Genomic DNA, 16,941 nt, shown 5'->3' on the forward strand with positions numbered 1-16,941 from the left:
GTCCGCTATGGTCTCTCCCGGGGCTAAAAATCCGGTGGCCGGATCAAGTACCTCTTTTGACCTCGAAATCCGAGAGCTACATGTTACGGCTGTACATTGGGTTCTCTTGGAAGTTTTTTGGGGAAAAAGAAAGGAAATCCACAAAACAACAACTACCTGAATTTCCTAGATTAGACTTGATGGACCACTGATAACAAGACATCTCAGACGGTATACACTCGAAAGAAAGAAAAAAAAAAGAAAAAAGGAAAAAGAAAAAAGAAAACCATGGCAAGCTCAATCAACCCTCGAAAAACCTACCTCACAATCTACAACCTCACCTTCGCCTCCCTCTGGACCTGGATTTTCCTCTCGACCCTCTCCTCCACCATCCTATCGACTTCTTCTTCTTCTTCCTCCTCCCCCACCATCTTCCAAACCCTCTCACCCCGCACCCGCTGGATCCAAACCCTCTCCCTCCTCGACATCCTCCACTCCCTCACACGCCTGATCCCCGCCCCCCTCTTCAGCACCTTCACGCAAATCGCCACACGAGTAATTCAAGTCTGGCTCATCTGGTATACATATCCCGAAACAACTTCTGAAGCTTCATTTGCGTTTCCGGCGCTGTTGCTGGCGTGGAGTGCAGCGGATGCGATACGATATGTGTTTTTGACGTTGCATTTGTGGGGGAGAGCTCCGCGGGGGTTGGTGTGGGTGCGGTATTCCATGTTTTATGTCTTGTACCCGGTGGGGATTGGCGCGGAGTGGTGGTTGATGTTTCGGGCGGTGAGGCCGGCGGGGGAGGTGAGTTGGGTGTTGGGGTGGGTGTTTTGGTTTTTGTTGGGGTTGTATGGACCTGGTATGTGTATTGTTTTTCTTTCCTTTTCTTTTCTTTTTTTTTTTTTTTTTTCTTTTTTCTTTTTTTTTAATGCGATATTTCTTTTTTCTTGGACCGGGGGGTACTGACTGGTAGAGTAGGGGCGTACATGATGTTTACGTACATGGTGAAGCAGAGGAAGAAGACTTTGTCGAAATTAGAACAGAAATGAGAGAGAGGCGGAGCGGCTCCCTGGACTATTACATGACCATATCTGACTTGATGATTGTTGTTCAGTCTTCGGCAGAGTGAAAGGCTCTACTCATAGTGTTGCGACAGAAGCAGTACAATAGTGGAGCTGTGGGGCGGGAAGTCCTGACTGCAGCTTCATTTGGCATAGCAAGTCTCAAGCAAAACACACGACATACTTGCGCATTATTAGTGGCCAACGAATCTCGAGTCGAGGGATCCGATCGAGATCAAAACATTGATCTTTTTATTTTCCTGTTTGGACAGTAGTACCGACCCCCCTTTTTTCCCCCCTCCAACCCGATAGCACTTGTCGTAGCTTGGCGGAAGAAAGGATATGGTATGCATTTTGATGGGCGCATGATTCGGAAACAGAAGCCGGTCAGCGCTTGTGTAATTGTGGAATCGTCGTCCCGCCCTTGCGAATGGATTCGAAGGAGTCCAGCATGGTATATCGTGCATATCTGACAAGTTCGTCAGACGGGTTGCATGCACCTCGCGTAGATCCGTAAACTTGCTCTGGGCCTCTCATGATGTCTCTCTGTCTCTCTCTCTCTCTCTCTCTTAGTGGCTGCTGGCGTCTAGAGCGGCATAAACAGAACAACTCTCTCGAGGGCACTGTCGCTGTGTGAAATCCCATCATGTTCCCCGGTGATGATAAGAGAAAAGATGATTTTCCACCGGAGCGCAGTCCGGACACCAGCTCGCAAGGTTCGCAAGGCCTCGCGTCGAGCCCATTTCATTCATCCATCCATCAAGCAGGATTGATGAATAAGGTACCTATGATTATTACCACACAGGACCACAGATTGAGCGCGCCTATGTCAACGGTAGTCCACGTCTCCCTTCCCTGCAAAATCACAAATCTCCACAAGCAACGGGCCGACCACGCCTGCCCCGGAGGTTACCCTCCGAAGTGAATTTAATTCATGCTATGTCGAAAAGACAGCAGTAGTAGTGAAGACGACTGTAATTGCGCTGTAGGCATGTTCTCTGTATGAAGGTAGTGTGCATGATTTCGCGACGCGCTCTAGGATATGATCGCGTGCACAGAAGAGACTGCTGCTGCACCAGAGATTTGGGCTGCGCAGACACGTGTCTGCAGAGGGCGAATTTATGCTATGCACACTCCGTGAAGAGTCGCATTGCAGTGTGATCCAAGAGAATGTGGTTGTTGTTGTGAATAGCTGTCTGTACGAGTCATGCGCCCAGATGTGCCGGTATGGAGATCAGTCGCAGGGAGAGAGGGGCGGGTTGTTTGTGCATACAGATTCAGTCGATACCATCGGCGATGCACGAGAACTACTGGAGATCCCGAAGGCTTTCCCGATGGTGAAGCAGAGTCGTTCAGCAGATTTTGGAGCGCTGTCTCCCTCTGCATGGAGAGAAGATACCTCCCAACAATAACAATGTTGCAATGTATGCCGAATTGGCGAGGAAACGGATGGATCGCAATGGCCGCCGCAGCCAGAAACTGGTGCACCAGCCATTACCGCCTGGCTGGACGAAGTGTTGACCTGGCGGAGACAATCACCTAGACCCTGCCATCTTGGCGTTGGCCACAGTGTCTAGCAAGGCATTCATCATTCGGAGCATGCCCCGAGCATTTCTCCTCACTTTCTCGTCCAGATTGCTACTACTACGTGCTGCTAACCTTATATTACAATCCAGGCAGGCTGAGCGCTGCACCTCGCCGTGATTCTGAACCGCCTCGCCTACACACAGCACTGCTGACTACTCCAGAGCACCAGCGGAACCCCACGATGCCACCGAAGGCTCGCCCGAAGAAGAGCAATGTGGCCCAGGGCAGCACGCGACCCTCTCCTGGCCTAGCCACTCCTTCCAATCCGAGCCAGGCAGACCATCTCAGCCGACGTCCGAGCGGTATTGTGAAGAAGACTTCCTCTCATCAGCAAGGCGTGCCCAAGCGACGCGTGCAGGTTCGCCACGCCTGCCTACACTGTCGCACCGACAAGGTCAAAGTATGGTCAGCCCTCTCGTGAAGCCAAATCGCCGCTGATCCCACTCATCTCCAGTGTTCGGGCACTCATCCAGTGTGCTCACGATGCAACGCGCGCAGTCTGGTAAGTACAGTAGCGGCAGCAGTACGAAGAAGAAGCAGAAGAACAAGAAAGCGGGGCGGCAGCTGACCACGTCGTCTTTCGCAGCTCTGCTCGTGGGATGTGCCAGAAGAGGGCATCACCAAGACCCAACACCTCCAGCTCAAGCTCGCGGAACAAGGCGCCCGGCTCGACCGAGTCAACGCGATGGTGCACATACTCCGCCACGGCTCCGACAAGGTAGCCACCGAGGCACTGGCGCGACTCCGCATTGGCGAAAGCCTGGATGAAGTCTTGCAAATCGTTGGCGCAAAGGCCCTGAGCGCGAGCGACCCGGACCAGATGAAGCCCGATCAGATGGAGCAAGTGCTGGGAACGTGGCTGTCGAATGAGCCCGCCTACGATCCGTTGCTGGTCCAGCCGAACCAGTACCCCGACCATCAGGAACGCGCGTCTGCATAGCTGGACATCGATGGAGACGGGACCAGTGAAGAATGGTTTCGACCTGACCATTCCGCACACACCCGTCGCTCGCTTGATCAGAACCACCATATCGACGGTCTCGGGTCTATCAGGCTGGACTTGCTGTTCGCCATGGGCGCCACTTTGGTCGCATGGAGGAGCCTACAAGGAGAGGACTATCCCCGCGCACGACGCCTGCTTCGGAGCCGTCAGTCTGAAAGAGTCTGGAAGTGAGTGCCTTGTCGACCACAACAGGACATGATTTCTGGCAGCGCTGGGCGGAGAGCCAGGCGGACTTCACACACTGCATTTCGCGCCCACCGGACCTAGGTCCCGCGTGTCCGTCCGCGCGCGCTGCGTCGCAGTGGGACGATGGTTTGCCACACGCTCTGTCTACGTTTGCAAGGATGCCATCACTCCGAGTGCCCATGATCCATCTTCCCTCTGGAGGGTGCTGGTTCGGGGAAATCTGGCCAGCATTGGAAGCCATGGGCAGGATCCCGGTCCGCGCCAATCACAGCCCTCTGACGGCAGCGGGCAGCCATCACCACCAGCAGCACCGCGGCCATCGCCCACCGAAGCCGCGCCCACCAGTCGTCGTCGGCACACGCGGGGGTGCAGTGCGGGCAGGAAGATGAAGCGGAGGAGGATATACCTGACTGCACAGGAAGCAGAGCTGGCAAGGACACGAAAAGCAGACTGGACCTTCCATGCGAGCTCGTGCTCTGTCTGGGCTGCGAAGCAAGATCTCACGGTCTGGTGCGGGGCACAGAGTTTCGCTCGGCAAGCGTCATCGCATCGTGGACGACGCGGACGGACGAGAATAAAATAATATTCTGAACAATGCCCCCCCGCTTCCGTCGCCGCCATGCCCATTCTTGCAGCCAGCACCTCGTAGCGCGCACACAGCCCAGCCCAGCCAGCGCGGTCCGGACATGTCCGCCGTGTTCTGCCATATGGCCGGGTGGTGGTGGTATCGGCCATGGTGGCATGGCCATGTCCCATCCCATGGTGATGAATGATGCTCCAGCTGCTGCTCTGTCTGCTGCTACCTCCATGACCGCGGCGCGGCGAGGCGAATGATAATGCTCCGACCGCACCGTTGACTTTTCTTCGCCCAACTTAGCGTGCCAGCCATGTAACGAAGCTCCCAGCTGCACCCAACAGTAGCCGAGCGCGCGCCGTCCCCAAATACCGTGTATTTAGCAGCCAGTGCGGTGCAGGTCTAGATTCTGCCGACTCGGGCAGCCTATGGGTACGAGACGTTGTCGTGCCAAGATGCTGCTGGCAGCCAGGACATTTACGAACAGTAACAATCATCAACTACTGCTCTCGTGACGAAAAAGAGTACATACACGTCACGCAGACGGCCGCCTCGATTTGCCTGGGAGCATTGGACTGCCCGCACAAAGGTTGTGCAAATCGAGCGAGCTCTCGTGGCGGGCGTGACCGCGGACGAACACACACTTGACTCCGCTTCTTTCTGCAAAAGTGCTCCTGCTTCATTCTGCAGCTTACTGGCCACCTCTTGGTCTATCTCGGGCAGTGCATACCCAGGTCGGTGAAGGCGCCATACCATTATGCGAGCCTGCCTGCACACGTGATACTCGCGCTCGCCTGGCATTCATTCCTCGCTGACTCTGCAAAGTCTCGAAGGCAAGCAGAGCAAGCAAGCAATGCAAGTGGATTCTGGTGTACGCCATGGCAGACCCTTCACCTCCTAACCCGCCCATCACTCCGTCCGAGGCTTCCTCGGGCTCCCAATCTCGCTCGAGCACCACCTTGCGCTCAGGCCGTGATGGCAAGACAGCCAAACGGGAGCAGGTGGCAGCTGCATGTCTGGAGTGCCGGAACAAGAAAGTCAAGGTAAGACTGAAGTGCGTCTGGTTGCGCTTTTATGCCGCTTATTTTTTTCCTTCTTCAGTGCGACGCCGTGAGACCATCCTGTGGCCGTTGTACGCAGCGCAAGCTTCAGTGTGGCTACGACGTTGCAGAGCCCGACACCACCAAGCTCGTTGCGGCGAGACGGAGGAACGAGGAGATGCAGGAGCAACTGGAAGGGATGAGGGAGCTGTATGGATACATGGCGGAGAGGACGGAGGAAGAGGCGACGCGCATCCTCCAAATGATTCGCGCTCATCCTGACGACCCCTTTGCAGTGCTACGTGCCATACAAGAGGCCGACCTGTTACTGCTCCGCTCGGCAGGTGCTGCGCGGGGAGGCAGCGACCAGAACGCTCCCCAATGATGCCGGGGGCGACGGGAGCCACGGCCGACGCCTACGCTGCAGCAGTGTGTCGCTGGGACTGACATCTTCCGCTGGCGTTCCCTCTCCTCATCTCCTCGCACAGGCGCAACGAAGGCGAAAAGAGAAAGGCTACCACGCTGTCGGTTGATCCTTCCACATCGAAATAGAGTTCGGAGCACATTTTGGCCTCCCGGGCCCAGCCAGCGCAGCGAGGGAGCGTCCGTCACATTCCACTTCATCGAACCTCTCCCGTGAGGAGCGGACACACATGCCATACGCTCATAGCCTCTTCGATGGCTCTCGTCTCGACTCGACGGTACTATGCGAATCTGATGAGGGGCTCGTCTCGCGCGCCTCTTCTTCTGCCACACAGGGCCGGATGGGTCAACCATGAGAATAGCGATAGCACCACTTTCTGACGCTCCCCTTTCATGATTCCAACCAATTACACTATATGCACATGTGTGCAACTACCCAAATTCTCGGCTGCTTGGGAAAGGGAGGGGGATTCCTTGCAGCAGCAGCAGCTCAGCGACGACGATGATGATGGTATACGGCGTCGACACAGACCTCTCCAGTACTTGCTATGTCATCATCACGGGCGTTGCAGTACTGTGTCGGGGCATGAGAACGTACAAAGGTCACATATATGTGTGTGTGTATCCCCAAGGAGATACACGCCCGGCCACTCTCCTAGCTACACGACTCTATCCACACACTTCATATTTTATTACACATTGTACCGACGTTTTGCCGTTAGAGTTTTGTGAAATGCCGCTTTTTGCCGTTTAGGTATAGAACGGGATACATGTATACCTCATCACACATCTTTTTTTATTTACCTCCCGTCATCGATACCTGCCCTGTATACATTAGGTAGTTCTTGACTTGAACTTTGAAGCACCAGACCTTGCAATACCTTCCTACTACATACCTGCACTTACCTATGACTGTATACGTCATGAAGCTTGACTTTTACATGTGCACGGAGGTTCCTGATATACCTGATTCATGTCTCTCTCATAAGGTATCGATGCTTGACATGCAGAAAAAGAAAAACGGTATTTACAGTTGCCAAGCCCATCAACACCGACGTCGACGACACAAGAGTCTAAAGGTACCTGTATTTCCATTACCAAGTCTCCTGCTTATATCTCCCGTTCTTCTCCATTCCTTGCAAATAACGTTCTGCCTCTTCCTCTGCCTCTGCAGTCGACAGCGACGAACCTCCGCCGCCGCTATATGTGGCAAGAACTTCCACGAGTGCTTGGCGTACACCTTTGGGCATATTACCTGAGGAACCGCAGACGTAGACTTTGCCGTTGCGCTGCACGAGAGCCTCGTAGACGTGTGCGCCATGGGCTCGAATCTGGTCTTGGACATATGCTTTGGGGTGGTGCTTTGGGTCGCGGGAGAAGGCGGTGTGGACTGTGAGACTGTTGGCGTGTGCGAAGGAGTTCCATTCTTCGTGGAAGAAGTAGTCGCTGTGTTCGGCGCGGCAACCGAAGAAGAGAATGTCGCCTTGGAGAGATGTGGAAGTGGGCCGGTGGGCGTTTTCTGCCCAGAGGGCTCTTTCGTGAATCATGGATCGCATCGGTGCTAGTCCTGTGCCCGGCCCGATCATTACTGCGGGGACGTCGAGCTCCGTAGGGTGGACGTCGAGGTATCCTGGCTGGATGCAGACACTGATGCTTTGCTTCTGCTGCAGTGTCGCGATGTACCGTGTGCATACGCCGTACCGTTTGCGGTACTTGATGATGGGGCTGGGCGGTTCGACGATGGCTATCAGAAGTTGCACTCGCGTTCTTCCACAATCGTCAACCTTCTGAGCGCCACCGCTAGCAATGCTGAATTGTCGTCCTCGCATGATTGGAAGTGCAGTCAAAGCATGTTGCCAAGGTATTTTGATGAGTGTAAAGTCTGTCATGGCTTCCAGTATGGTCCTTTTGGGGCGTGTGGTATAGTCCCAAAGCTCATCGATCAATTCTGGATTGGCTAATTCTAACAGTCGTTCTTTTTGATACGCCTCATCCTCAGTGCTGTCACCAGCAAAGTATACCAACCGTGCGAAGAATGATCGTCGAGGGATGGACATGATGTCGAGGACATTCTCCAACAACCATCGCAAGGTCAGCTTCACTTTGGTAAGATCGAGATGACGCAAGGGAGATGGTGTGGTGAGTTGCTTGGCTGCAAGGTCTTGATTCGTGATGAGCGATAATGGCACATCTGCAATATCATGCCAGCGCATGAGCTCCACGAAGGCTTGCACATCTTCCGGAAAGTTTTTCGGATGAACAACTGCAACAGCACCGGGACCGTATGGCAAATGTTCCTGGACCCGCAGGTCTAAGAGCCTAACATCCTGGAAGTGGTCTTCCGCAGTGATTCGATTGTTGGAATCAATGGTGGCCGTGTAGGCATCGCGTATTGGTAGAAGAGCAGACGAAGGCACTGCCTCTTTCGCGCTGTGCGTGAGCTGATCTTTGCACTGGTCGCTCGAGTGTAGACCAGAGCCAGCAGTGTCCCTGACGAGCTTCCATTTGGGCTCGATAAAGACGTCCTCTGCGATTGCTTCTACATTCTCAGGCAGAGGAAAGACGTCACGTAGTTTCTGCTCGAGCAACAGAATCCACTCTCGGAAACCAGCATTATGTCCTTCAGGGTGCTGCTCATTGCCCTCGCCTCTCTCACAAAAGCTTTGCGCGCCGAGCTGAGACAAGCGTCCACACACCAATCTATGTGACACATTATACTGAGCATAGGAGCTATCTCCCAGACCAAAGGACGAGAAACGCAGCTTGCGAAGGATACCCGGCTTCAGGGCACTACTGAGCAGTTTCTTCCAAAAGCCGCGTGCATTCTGCGGCATCTCACCTTGGCCTGTGGTGGAGATGGCAAAGATCACAACCGTCGGCTTGACCAGGTCCCGTAGCTGTACGGAGTCAAGGTCCAAGATGGTGGTGTCGAAGCGCAATCGCTCCGTCGTGCGACCAATCTCTTCTGCAACATCTTGAGCGTTGCCCGTCTCTGACCCATACAGAATCAAAGCGGTTCGATTAGGAAGCCTGCATGCCCGATCAGACTGGTGTGCATCCTACATGTGCGATGGGCAGCGCGAGCATGGTTGCTGCCCCTGCAGTGCGTAAGGGAGGGGGACGAGACATATTGTAATAATATGTGCATGGTGGCAAGTCTCAGGGGCTGCCATACCGTTCATGATGAACCTGCTTGCTCTCGGCGACACCCGCTTCCGCCACCTCCTCCGCGTAGCTGACGCTTTCCATCGATGGCAAACACCTTATTCTTTCAGTGGCGACACAGGCGCAGCAGACTCACGGGAGAGCAGAGCGAACGGGGAGCGGGGCGGCACGTGTATACCGCTATATCGCACACCTAAGCGCTGCTGGAGTGGCACTCATTGACGCGCATATAATAATAATAATAATAACAACGGATGGGTGGCGGCAGTGGAGGCTTCCTATACTGTAGAATGTACTAGTCCAGTAGTTCGCTGCGATAGCAAAATTCACCAAAATTCACGCGACACTCGCGTCTGGTATCAGATGCTAGCCTGAGTAGCCTCTCATTCGATTGGCTCCCGTCGGTTCATCTTGCCGTCTCCGTGCAAACTGGCGAGGGAAGAAGCTAGGGGTCCGAAAGCTTGGCGCCTGCCTTCTAGAATTTGGATCCATCTCCTTTCGCACTTCAGTTCTCCTTCTTCATCGTCAATCACAACACAATCAACCCCCCAAAAACACCCTCCAAATCACCAACAGGCCACGAAGCTAGCCAAAACAACTCTCCGTAAGTTGCGGCGGCGTGCTGCTCAAGGCATGGACGCGATGAGGTGCTCCAACACTAACTCATCACAGCTTGACAATCTGTTTCCACCAGCGGACCAAGGCACTTCGTTTCCTTAACCACTACACGACCTCAGCCAATCCCACACACACACTCAGTTCGATTCGTGTCGTCAACCATCAAACAAAATGTCTGTTGAAGCTGCAACCGCCCAAATGGCAAACACCACCCTTAACGAGCCTACCGGCACTGCGGAAGGCGCCAGTGTCGGAGCTGGCGGCGACAAGCCCATTAACGCATCTCAGAATGAGGCTGTCATTGCTAGCGCCGCTGAGGGCAGAAGACTGTACATCGGAAACCTCGCATACGCGACCACCGAGGGAGAGTTGAAGGAGTTCTTCCAGGACTACCTTGTGTACGTTGCACTTGCCATATCGTATTCTGCTTTTTTAGGAAGTTGCCTGCTAACATATGGCTATGCAGCGAGACCACTTCGATTCCCACCAACCCCCGCACTACTCGCCCAGTCGGATACGCCTTTGTTGACGTGTCCACTCCTACTGAGGCCGAGCGTGCCATCAACGACCTCAACGGAAAGACCATCCTCGATCGCAAGGTCTCTGTTCAGCTTGCCCGCAAGCCAGAGCCAGCCGCCGAGAAGACAGCTACAACTGGAGAGAATGGAGAGGCCGGCGAGGGCCAACAGCGCCGCCGCTCCTCCACTCGAGGACGTGGTCGCGGACGTGGACGTGGTGGTCGTGCCGCCCGTGGAGGCCGCAAGGGCGAGACCAACGGCGAGACCACCGAGTCCGCCACCGATGGTCCTACCAACGTGCCAGCCGCCGTCAACCCACTCACGCAGACCACTAACGAGGCTCTGACTGGACAAGAAGGCGAGGAAGGCACCATCACTATTGATGGCAAGCAGGGCAAGCCTCGCGCACCACGCGAGCCACGCAAGCAGCGCGGACCACCAGAGGATGGCGTCCCAAGCAAGACGAAAATCATGGTCGCTAACCTGCCATACGACCTGCGCGAGGAGAAGGTATGTTCCATTTCCGACATTTTGCTGATTGTTCCTTCCTCATACTGACTGTTCAGAAGCTACTCGAAATCTTCGCCGACTATCAGCCAACTTCCGCGAAAATTGCCCTCCGACCGATCCCCAAGTTCATGGTCCGCAAGCTCCAGGCACGCAACGAGCCTCGCAAGGGTCGTGGCTTTGGTTTTGTGACGCTTGCTAGCACCGAGCTTCAGCAGAAGGCCTGCGACGACATGAACGGCAAGGAGATTGAGGGTCGCGAAATCGCCGTTAAGGTCGCGATTGATAGCCCAGGCAAGGAGGATGAGGATCCGAACGCGCCTATCGGAGAGACTGGTGTGGACGCAGAGCCCTCCACCGCTGAGGGATCCGCCAACGTCAACACTGCCACCGCATAAGGGCCAGAGAAATATGATCGAGCCTGCATTCCGCTCCGTTACACTAAACTTCTCTGCGTCGTCTATGCAGCATTTTGGCTATCTGGTATGGACATTCGCTGCACAGATTCTGCGCGCGCACATTCAGCTGCGTCCGGGACGAATGACAGGTAGTAAGATGGATTACGCTCAATATTGACATCGATATGACATCGGATGCCTATGGAGTTTATGCCCTTCTGAAATTGTACTTCGATGTAGTTTTAGATACGAATAAGCTGGGGCAACCTGGACTGCCTCAACCATGCATCTTCTCTTTGTTGGTGACCTTGTGATGCGTAGCTCGCTAGAATTCTCACGTTTGCTACTGTTTCACATGAAGAAGTAGATTCGCCCATGAATTCATGATAGCCCTCGGCTCTTTGCTCCCCACATTGTTTTAGTGTGGTGCCGAGATCGCATTGACTACTGACGTCTGCTTGCCCCAAACCTCGAGAACACATTCTGCACGGTGTTCAGACAGACACGATGGCGACGAAACTGCGGATATTGGTACCTGTGAAGCGGGTCATTGACTATGCTGTATGAGATTCCTAGCAGTGGGGATGATGCATGGCACAACTCACAAACAACCGCTGATGGGTGTTTACCGCATAGGTCAAACCACGCGTCAACAAAGCGCAAACGGGCGTAGAAACAAACGTCAAGCATTCGATGAATCCCTTCGACGAACTATCCATCGAGGAAGCTGTCCGCATGCGCGAAGCGAAGAAGCCGGTCGAAGACATTCTTGCCTTTTCAGCCGGACCTGCGAAGTCTCAGGATATCCTACGTACTGCGATGGCTATGGGTGCCGACCGAGGCTTGCTTGTGCAAGAGGATAAAATTGAACTGGAACCGCTCGGGGTCGCGAAGTTGTTGAAGAAGGTTGTGGAAGACGAGAAGAGAAATCTGGTGATTTTGGGGAAACAATCTATCGACGACGATGCGAATCAGACTGGGCAGATGCTGGCAGGACTCTTGAATTGGCCTCAAGCTACGCAGGCTAGCAAGGTCGACATTGCCGAGGATGGCAGTGTGCAGGTGACGAGGGAGGTTGACGGTGGTGTGGAGACGCTGAAGGCTAAGCTCCCGATGATTATCACGACGGATTTGAGGTTGAATGAGCCTCGGTATGCCAGTCTGCCCAATATTATGAAGGCGAAGAAGAAGCCTTTGGAGAAGAAGACGCTCAAGGATTATGGAATGGAGGATGGAGGGAAGAGGTTGAAGACTATCAAGGTCGCTGAGCCGCCCGCGCGACAGGGCGGTGGCAAAGTGGAGGATGTCGATGGTATGATCGCGAAGCTCAAGGAACTGGGCGCGCTGTAAAAGGAGGAGACGAGTGAATGAGGGTTCTGTACATAGGTGTCGTAGGTTACCTGTGCTGCAAAGGAAGCCTGAGGTGAGTTCGCTGCCTCATCTGATCGGTAGCTAATCTGCCAAAGTCGCGCAGAGTGACGGTCGCTTGCCTTCGCCACTTCACAATACACGAACGCTTTTTGCATCTTCTTCCTGACCACCAATAGCACCACTATCCGCTACCACGGGTAGTAGAGTTCGACATTCACCGGCAACCGTCTATGCACAAGTGCCGTGCCACTTGTGAAGCACTGACTTCTCTTCACTTCTGCCAAATCTAGGAACCCTCCTAGCAACTACATATTCAGCGACCGCGGCGCAATCACGCAGCTTGCTCAAGCCGCAATCCCGTACCAGCACCCATCTTGCTCCGAAGCTACCAACCTAACGTCCAAAGCCAAAGCCAAAGCCAGCTTGTCACAACCGGATCCCGTTCTTCTTCTTCTTCTTCATTGCACCGGCTTGGGCGCATACACCGCTCGCAACAATTAATCGCATCTCTCGACAGTAACTTCGACTACGCTTCCGCCGCGGAGCAGAACGCACTCCGCCGACGGAATATCGACGGACGCGAAGGCAGCCAGAAATCAACATGGCTGATATTGAGGGATTCACAGACGTCCAGAATGCTGCGTTGGAGGGCGTGGTTGTGGGCGCCCTACTCTTCGTGCAGAATTTTGGACCTGACGGCGATTGGGGCGGGGGTGAGGATGATGACGACGATGGCGGTGATGATTATGATGATGATGAAGAAGAAGGAGGGGAAGAGGAAGAAGAGGAAGAAGAGGAAGAAGAGGAAGATGCAGATGGTGATGGCGAGGGCGAGGAAGAGGACGATGCGGATGGCGAGGGCGAGGGCGAGGAAGAGGATGTAGACGAGGGTGCAGAAGCAAGAAACCACTTTGTGACGACTGACCATACGCAAGGCACAGCCCAGCACGCAGGACCACCACAACAAACAAATTCCCAAGGCTGGGTGAATAATCCAGATGATGATGCAAGCGCCAGCACCCAGATCGGCAGCACGAACGATGACGGTCACGACGACGAACCCGTCGAGTTTGTGCATACCATGTATGTTGTCACGAGCGTCATCAAGGCCAGCGACAGTGGGAAAATCACCGAAGTAGGAGTTGCACCACTTACCTTCAACCACAAAGTCGGACCACTCCATGGTGATCACAACTATCACATCTTTGGAAACGAGTGCGAGGCAGCTCACGAATGTAAAGGCCCTTGCAAAGACGTCACCAGCATATCGGCCATCGCAACAGGAGAGGACTTTGTCTTGACGCTCAATCCGGGTGGCGATTACGTCCGAAGATTCATCCACGGCCGTCGACGATGCATTGCCACCTGCAAGAACGGGTTTCTTGATGACATTGGTTGCCTGAGCGACATGGTCAAGGATTATGTGCCGGAGATGTTGTTGTATGAGCAGACAATTGGGCTTGTCTCCTCTGCCCTACAGAAACCCATCTGCCCCGTGTGTATTGGACCTGCGTTACTGAAGGAGCAACAGGCACTTCAGCAGAGCCTCATGGAAACTTCATTCGTCGACATTGGCGAAGTCATCGAGTATCACAGCAGGCTCTCTGTGCGCAAGGCTGTGCTTCGAGCAAAGATGGGAGGCGGCCATCGCTTCGTGCAGTTCGATGAGCGACAGTGGGGAATGGCCTTTGACGACATGCTCGACGACGAAGACTACAACGACGACGATGAAAATTACTACGAAGGAAATGACGGTGGCCATTTCGAGCACTGGACCGAGGCGCAGGATCCAAATGCCAATCCCATACTCCGACCTGCATCCGATGAAACCATCGCTGCTCTTCCTCGTATCCCACGCAGCAAGCTTACACTCGCGAGCGACGACGAGACATGCTGTGTCGATTGCGAACCTTTCGAGACCAATTCAATCCTCGTGCAACTTCCTTGCGGCCATGCCAATTTCCACGAAGCCTGCATCGTCACCTGGCTGAAGCAATACAACAACTGCCCCATCTGTCGTAAAGAAGTTCCAGAAATCAATGCCCAGCATCAGCAGGAGGAGGACGACCAGAAAGCTGCACCGAACTACCAGGCGAACCTGATACGAATGAGCTTGGCAGAGGCGCTCACTTCGTTTGGATTCGAGGCAGAAATGGATTTTGCTGCTGTGGACCAGGAAATGTTGCCTGTGCTGTACACTCATGCGCGACAAGATCGTGCTGGATGGCGCACTGAGACTTCGATTGCTCGGCTCGAGGCGGAGATTGCGCTGCGGAAGGAAGCTGCTGGTGCTGCTGGACAAGGAGGTAGTCTTGCAAGCGCGACGGATAGCCCTGACATGGAAGATGGTGGCGGCAGTGGTGGAGGAGAAGAAGAAGAAGAAGAAGACTCTGTCATGTCTGACGCGTAGGTAGGTAAGTTGGAACTCATGAACAGTGGTGAGATCCAGTCTCTACCACCTACTCCTCCTAATTTCACAAAACTCACGAAGAATCTTTTTGCTTGGACAAACAAGGGCTGGGGGCTGGGGCCGCTTCGGCGAGAGGAGGACCACGACAGCAAAAGTCCCCTCATCACTCGAGCAATGGCGTTGTCTTTTTATTTTCCTTCTTATTAGCTACGCGAAAAGCAGACCGCCATATCCGTAGCGGAGCCTACTAGTATCGCTCTCGACTCGACTCGACTCGCCTAGTTCAACAATGATGGAGAAGTTGGGTGCGATAGTTAGTAGGTAGCTACTGTACGAGGTCGTAGCGTATGCAAGCGGTTTATTTACCTACCTACCTAGGGTACAATTCCTTCTAGTGTTACATGTATAGATAGGTACCTGTCTCTCTGTTTCCTACCTAGCTGGATGCCCTCTTCCCAGCTGGATGCGCTGCGCTGTTTTCCAACGCTACTAAATTTATCTTGTGGTGTGCGCGGACTGCTACTACTGCTGCTGCTGCTGAGAACTGTTCTTCAGTCCTCTTCGAACAGACGATTTCGCGAGCAAGAAATGGCGAGCGGCGGGAAAGATGGATAGATGGGTCTAGTCAGCCAGAGCAGAGAGCAAAGAGTGCTGAGCACTTCGTGTTTGTATAGCAGCAGCATTCGAGCTGGGCAGGGATGATGAACTCCTTCTTTGGCTAAATTTTCCGGTGTCCTGCTTCACTTCCAAGTCGTGCTCATGCCAAATTTCTCCAGATCTGCCGCCTGCGAGAATCCACCCACATAACCTCTGACATTCTCACACCCGCCATCAACTCTCTTGTCCTCGGCTTTGGGTAGCCATTCCCGAATCTTCTCTAACCGGTTATGGTTACTCGGATGCGTACTCATGAATTGCAATTGTTGTCCTGCTCCTCCACCACCACCACCACCTGCCTTTTTCTCTTCTTCCTCCATTCTCGCCCACAGACCCATGGCAGCCTGGGGCTCATAGCAAGCTTCAGCCATCATTAACAAACCAATATAATCAGCCTCTAGCTCCTGTGCTCGACTTCCGGGAAGTTGGAAAGCAAGCTGCGACAACGAACCCAAAGCGCCAGGATCGATGCCGAAGAACATTCCCACCAGAGGAAGCACCATCAACCACCAGCTTTGCGAAGCTCGCTCCGCAGCGTGATGTGCAACGTTGTGTGCGATTTCATGTCCCAACACCGCAGCCAACCCGTCCTCACCTTGACAAACATCGAGGATGCCTCGGAACACGAAGACTTTGCCGCCGGGAATGACAAAGGCGTTTTTCATGGGGTCGTCGATGACTTGTACTGTCCAATTTTCTCCGTCAAGTCCGCTATGCGGCAAGAGTCTCTGCAAAACACGTTCGACCATGCGGTGTTCTTTACTCCCACTCGACATGAGCTGGTTTCCAAATTGCTGCATGACTTTCTGGTATTCCTCCTGACCCATCTGTTTTTCTCGTTCGGGGGATATGACATTGAAGCGTTTCCGGCCCGATACGGCGACCGTTTCTAGATTGTAGATGTACACGACTGCGACGCCGCCGGAGATGGCGGCGACTTGGTAGTAGAAGGTGGGCTGCGCGGCCCATCGCTTGAAGAGGATGGAGGCGGTTTGGAACTGGCCTTGGTTGAACAAGGGTCGGCGACCATAGCTACGCTTTTGGCCGTATTGCCAGGCATATTGCCAATGTGTATTGCTGGGCTTAGGGCGGGTGCTGTTGGCTGCTGCGTTGCCGAAGGAGTTGCGCTGAGCGTTGCGATAGATGTCGTGCCATCGTATTCGTGCCGTTGGCCGAGAGAAGCTGGATGTGAAGCGTGGTAGAGTCGACAGTATCCTCCGTGTCGCCATTATTGAGTTATACAGAATGACAGCAGTAAAGCTGACCTGGAGCTATCCATGGCCCAAGGCCTTACGTACCGCTTAGGAGGACGACACGGCTATGTACCTGCACACACTCATACACGGCTGCTTACTTCCACATCTGTCCGACTAAGCAAGCCGCAACAGTCACTGCGCCAAACTTTGTCTACCTAGATAAGCTTTTTCTACACTGCCTGGTG

General features: G+C 53.9%; 8 protein-coding genes across 8 annotated transcripts; 6 read left to right on the plus strand and 2 right to left on the minus strand.

Annotated features, from left to right (window-relative positions):
• Nucleotides 1-267: 267 nt before the first annotated feature.
• SEPMUDRAFT_69704 (PTPLA-domain-containing protein) lies at nt 268-1,031 on the plus strand (the record flags this gene model as incomplete). Its single annotated transcript, XM_016909871.1, has 2 exons — nt 268-841; nt 958-1,031. 2 exons carry the CDS (start codon nt 268-270, stop codon nt 1,029-1,031), a joined length of 648 nt encoding a protein of 215 aa, XP_016758636.1.
• A 1,620-nt stretch (nt 1,032-2,651) lies between these two features.
• On the plus strand, nt 2,652-6,720 carry SEPMUDRAFT_150601 (uncharacterized protein). The gene is made up of 4 exons (XM_016906281.1): nt 2,652-3,030; nt 3,085-3,132; nt 3,217-5,436; nt 5,495-6,720. The coding sequence occupies exons 1-3, from the start codon at nt 2,812-2,814 to the stop codon at nt 3,568-3,570; spliced, it is 621 nt and encodes a 206-aa protein (XP_016758637.1). The 5' UTR covers nt 2,652-2,811; the 3' UTR covers nt 3,571-5,436; nt 5,495-6,720.
• SEPMUDRAFT_109817 (uncharacterized protein) lies at nt 5,272-5,818 on the plus strand (the record flags this gene model as incomplete). Its single annotated transcript, XM_016900808.1, has 2 exons — nt 5,272-5,436; nt 5,495-5,818. The coding sequence occupies 2 exons, from the start codon at nt 5,272-5,274 to the stop codon at nt 5,816-5,818; spliced, it is 489 nt and encodes a 162-aa protein (XP_016758638.1).
• Nucleotides 6,721-6,833: 113 nt separating the features above from the next.
• SEPMUDRAFT_134857 (sulfite reductase flavo protein alpha-component) lies at nt 6,834-9,105 on the minus strand (the record flags this gene model as incomplete). The annotated part of the gene is made up of 2 exons (XM_016902665.1): nt 6,834-8,886; nt 9,032-9,105. The coding sequence occupies 2 exons, from the start codon at nt 9,103-9,105 to the stop codon at nt 6,951-6,953; spliced, it is 2,010 nt and encodes a 669-aa protein (XP_016758639.1). The 3' UTR covers nt 6,834-6,950.
• A 464-nt stretch (nt 9,106-9,569) lies between these two features.
• SEPMUDRAFT_150602 (RNP domain protein) lies at nt 9,570-11,349 on the plus strand. The gene is made up of 4 exons (XM_016906282.1): nt 9,570-9,625; nt 9,694-10,037; nt 10,106-10,667; nt 10,727-11,349. The coding sequence occupies exons 2-4, from the start codon at nt 9,811-9,813 to the stop codon at nt 11,060-11,062; spliced, it is 1,125 nt and encodes a 374-aa protein (XP_016758640.1). The 5' UTR covers nt 9,570-9,625; nt 9,694-9,810; the 3' UTR covers nt 11,063-11,349.
• A 178-nt stretch (nt 11,350-11,527) lies between these two features.
• On the plus strand, nt 11,528-13,044 carry SEPMUDRAFT_150604 (electron transfer flavo protein, beta subunit). The gene is made up of 2 exons (XM_016906283.1): nt 11,528-11,623; nt 11,699-13,044. Exons 1-2 carry the CDS (start codon nt 11,570-11,572, stop codon nt 12,410-12,412), a joined length of 768 nt encoding a protein of 255 aa, XP_016758641.1. The 5' UTR covers nt 11,528-11,569; the 3' UTR covers nt 12,413-13,044.
• SEPMUDRAFT_89686 (uncharacterized protein) lies at nt 13,035-14,604 on the plus strand (the record flags this gene model as incomplete). Its single annotated transcript, XM_016910506.1, has 2 exons — nt 13,035-13,346; nt 13,503-14,604. Coding segments are annotated over 2 exons (1,413 nt in total), but the record flags the coding sequence as incomplete, so codon positions are not given.
• A 603-nt stretch (nt 14,605-15,207) lies between these two features.
• SEPMUDRAFT_150605 (Peptidase_M48-domain-containing protein) lies at nt 15,208-16,309 on the minus strand. Its single transcript, XM_016906284.1, has one exon. The coding sequence runs from the start codon at nt 16,298-16,300 to the stop codon at nt 15,584-15,586; it is 717 nt and encodes a 238-aa protein (XP_016758643.1). The 5' UTR covers nt 16,301-16,309; the 3' UTR covers nt 15,208-15,583.
• Between the last annotated feature and the right edge of the window lie 632 nt (nt 16,310-16,941).

The sequence above is a fragment of the Sphaerulina musiva genome (genome assembly GCF_000320565.1).
Source record: "Sphaerulina musiva SO2202 unplaced genomic scaffold SEPMUscaffold_8, whole genome shotgun sequence".
Taxonomy (NCBI): Eukaryota; Fungi; Ascomycota; class Dothideomycetes; order Mycosphaerellales; family Mycosphaerellaceae; genus Sphaerulina; species Sphaerulina musiva.

Coding starts and splice junctions, on each gene's coding strand:
- SEPMUDRAFT_150601 (XM_016906281.1), top strand. CDS start 2,812: ATGCCACCGAAGGCTCGCCCGAAGAAGAGCAATGTGGCCCAGGGCAGC. Junction 3,031..3,084: donor GTCGCACCGACAAGGTCAAA/GTATGGTCAGCC, acceptor ACTCATCTCCAG/TGTTCGGGCACTCATCCAGT. Junction 3,133..3,216: donor GATGCAACGCGCGCAGTCTG/GTAAGTACAGTA, acceptor CGTCTTTCGCAG/CTCTGCTCGTGGGATGTGCC.
- SEPMUDRAFT_150602 (XM_016906282.1), top strand. CDS start 9,811: ATGTCTGTTGAAGCTGCAACCGCCCAAATGGCAAACACCACCCTTAAC. Junction 10,038..10,105: donor TTCTTCCAGGACTACCTTGT/GTACGTTGCACT, acceptor ATGGCTATGCAG/CGAGACCACTTCGATTCCCA. Junction 10,668..10,726: donor ACGACCTGCGCGAGGAGAAG/GTATGTTCCATT, acceptor ACTGTTCAGAAG/CTACTCGAAATCTTCGCCGA.
- SEPMUDRAFT_150604 (XM_016906283.1), top strand. CDS start 11,570: ATGGCGACGAAACTGCGGATATTGGTACCTGTGAAGCGGGTCATTGAC. Junction 11,624..11,698: donor AGCGGGTCATTGACTATGCT/GTATGAGATTCC, acceptor TTTACCGCATAG/GTCAAACCACGCGTCAACAA.
- SEPMUDRAFT_150605 (XM_016906284.1), bottom strand. CDS start 16,300: ATGCAGCAATTTGGAAACCAGCTCATGTCGAGTGGGAGTAAAGAACAC.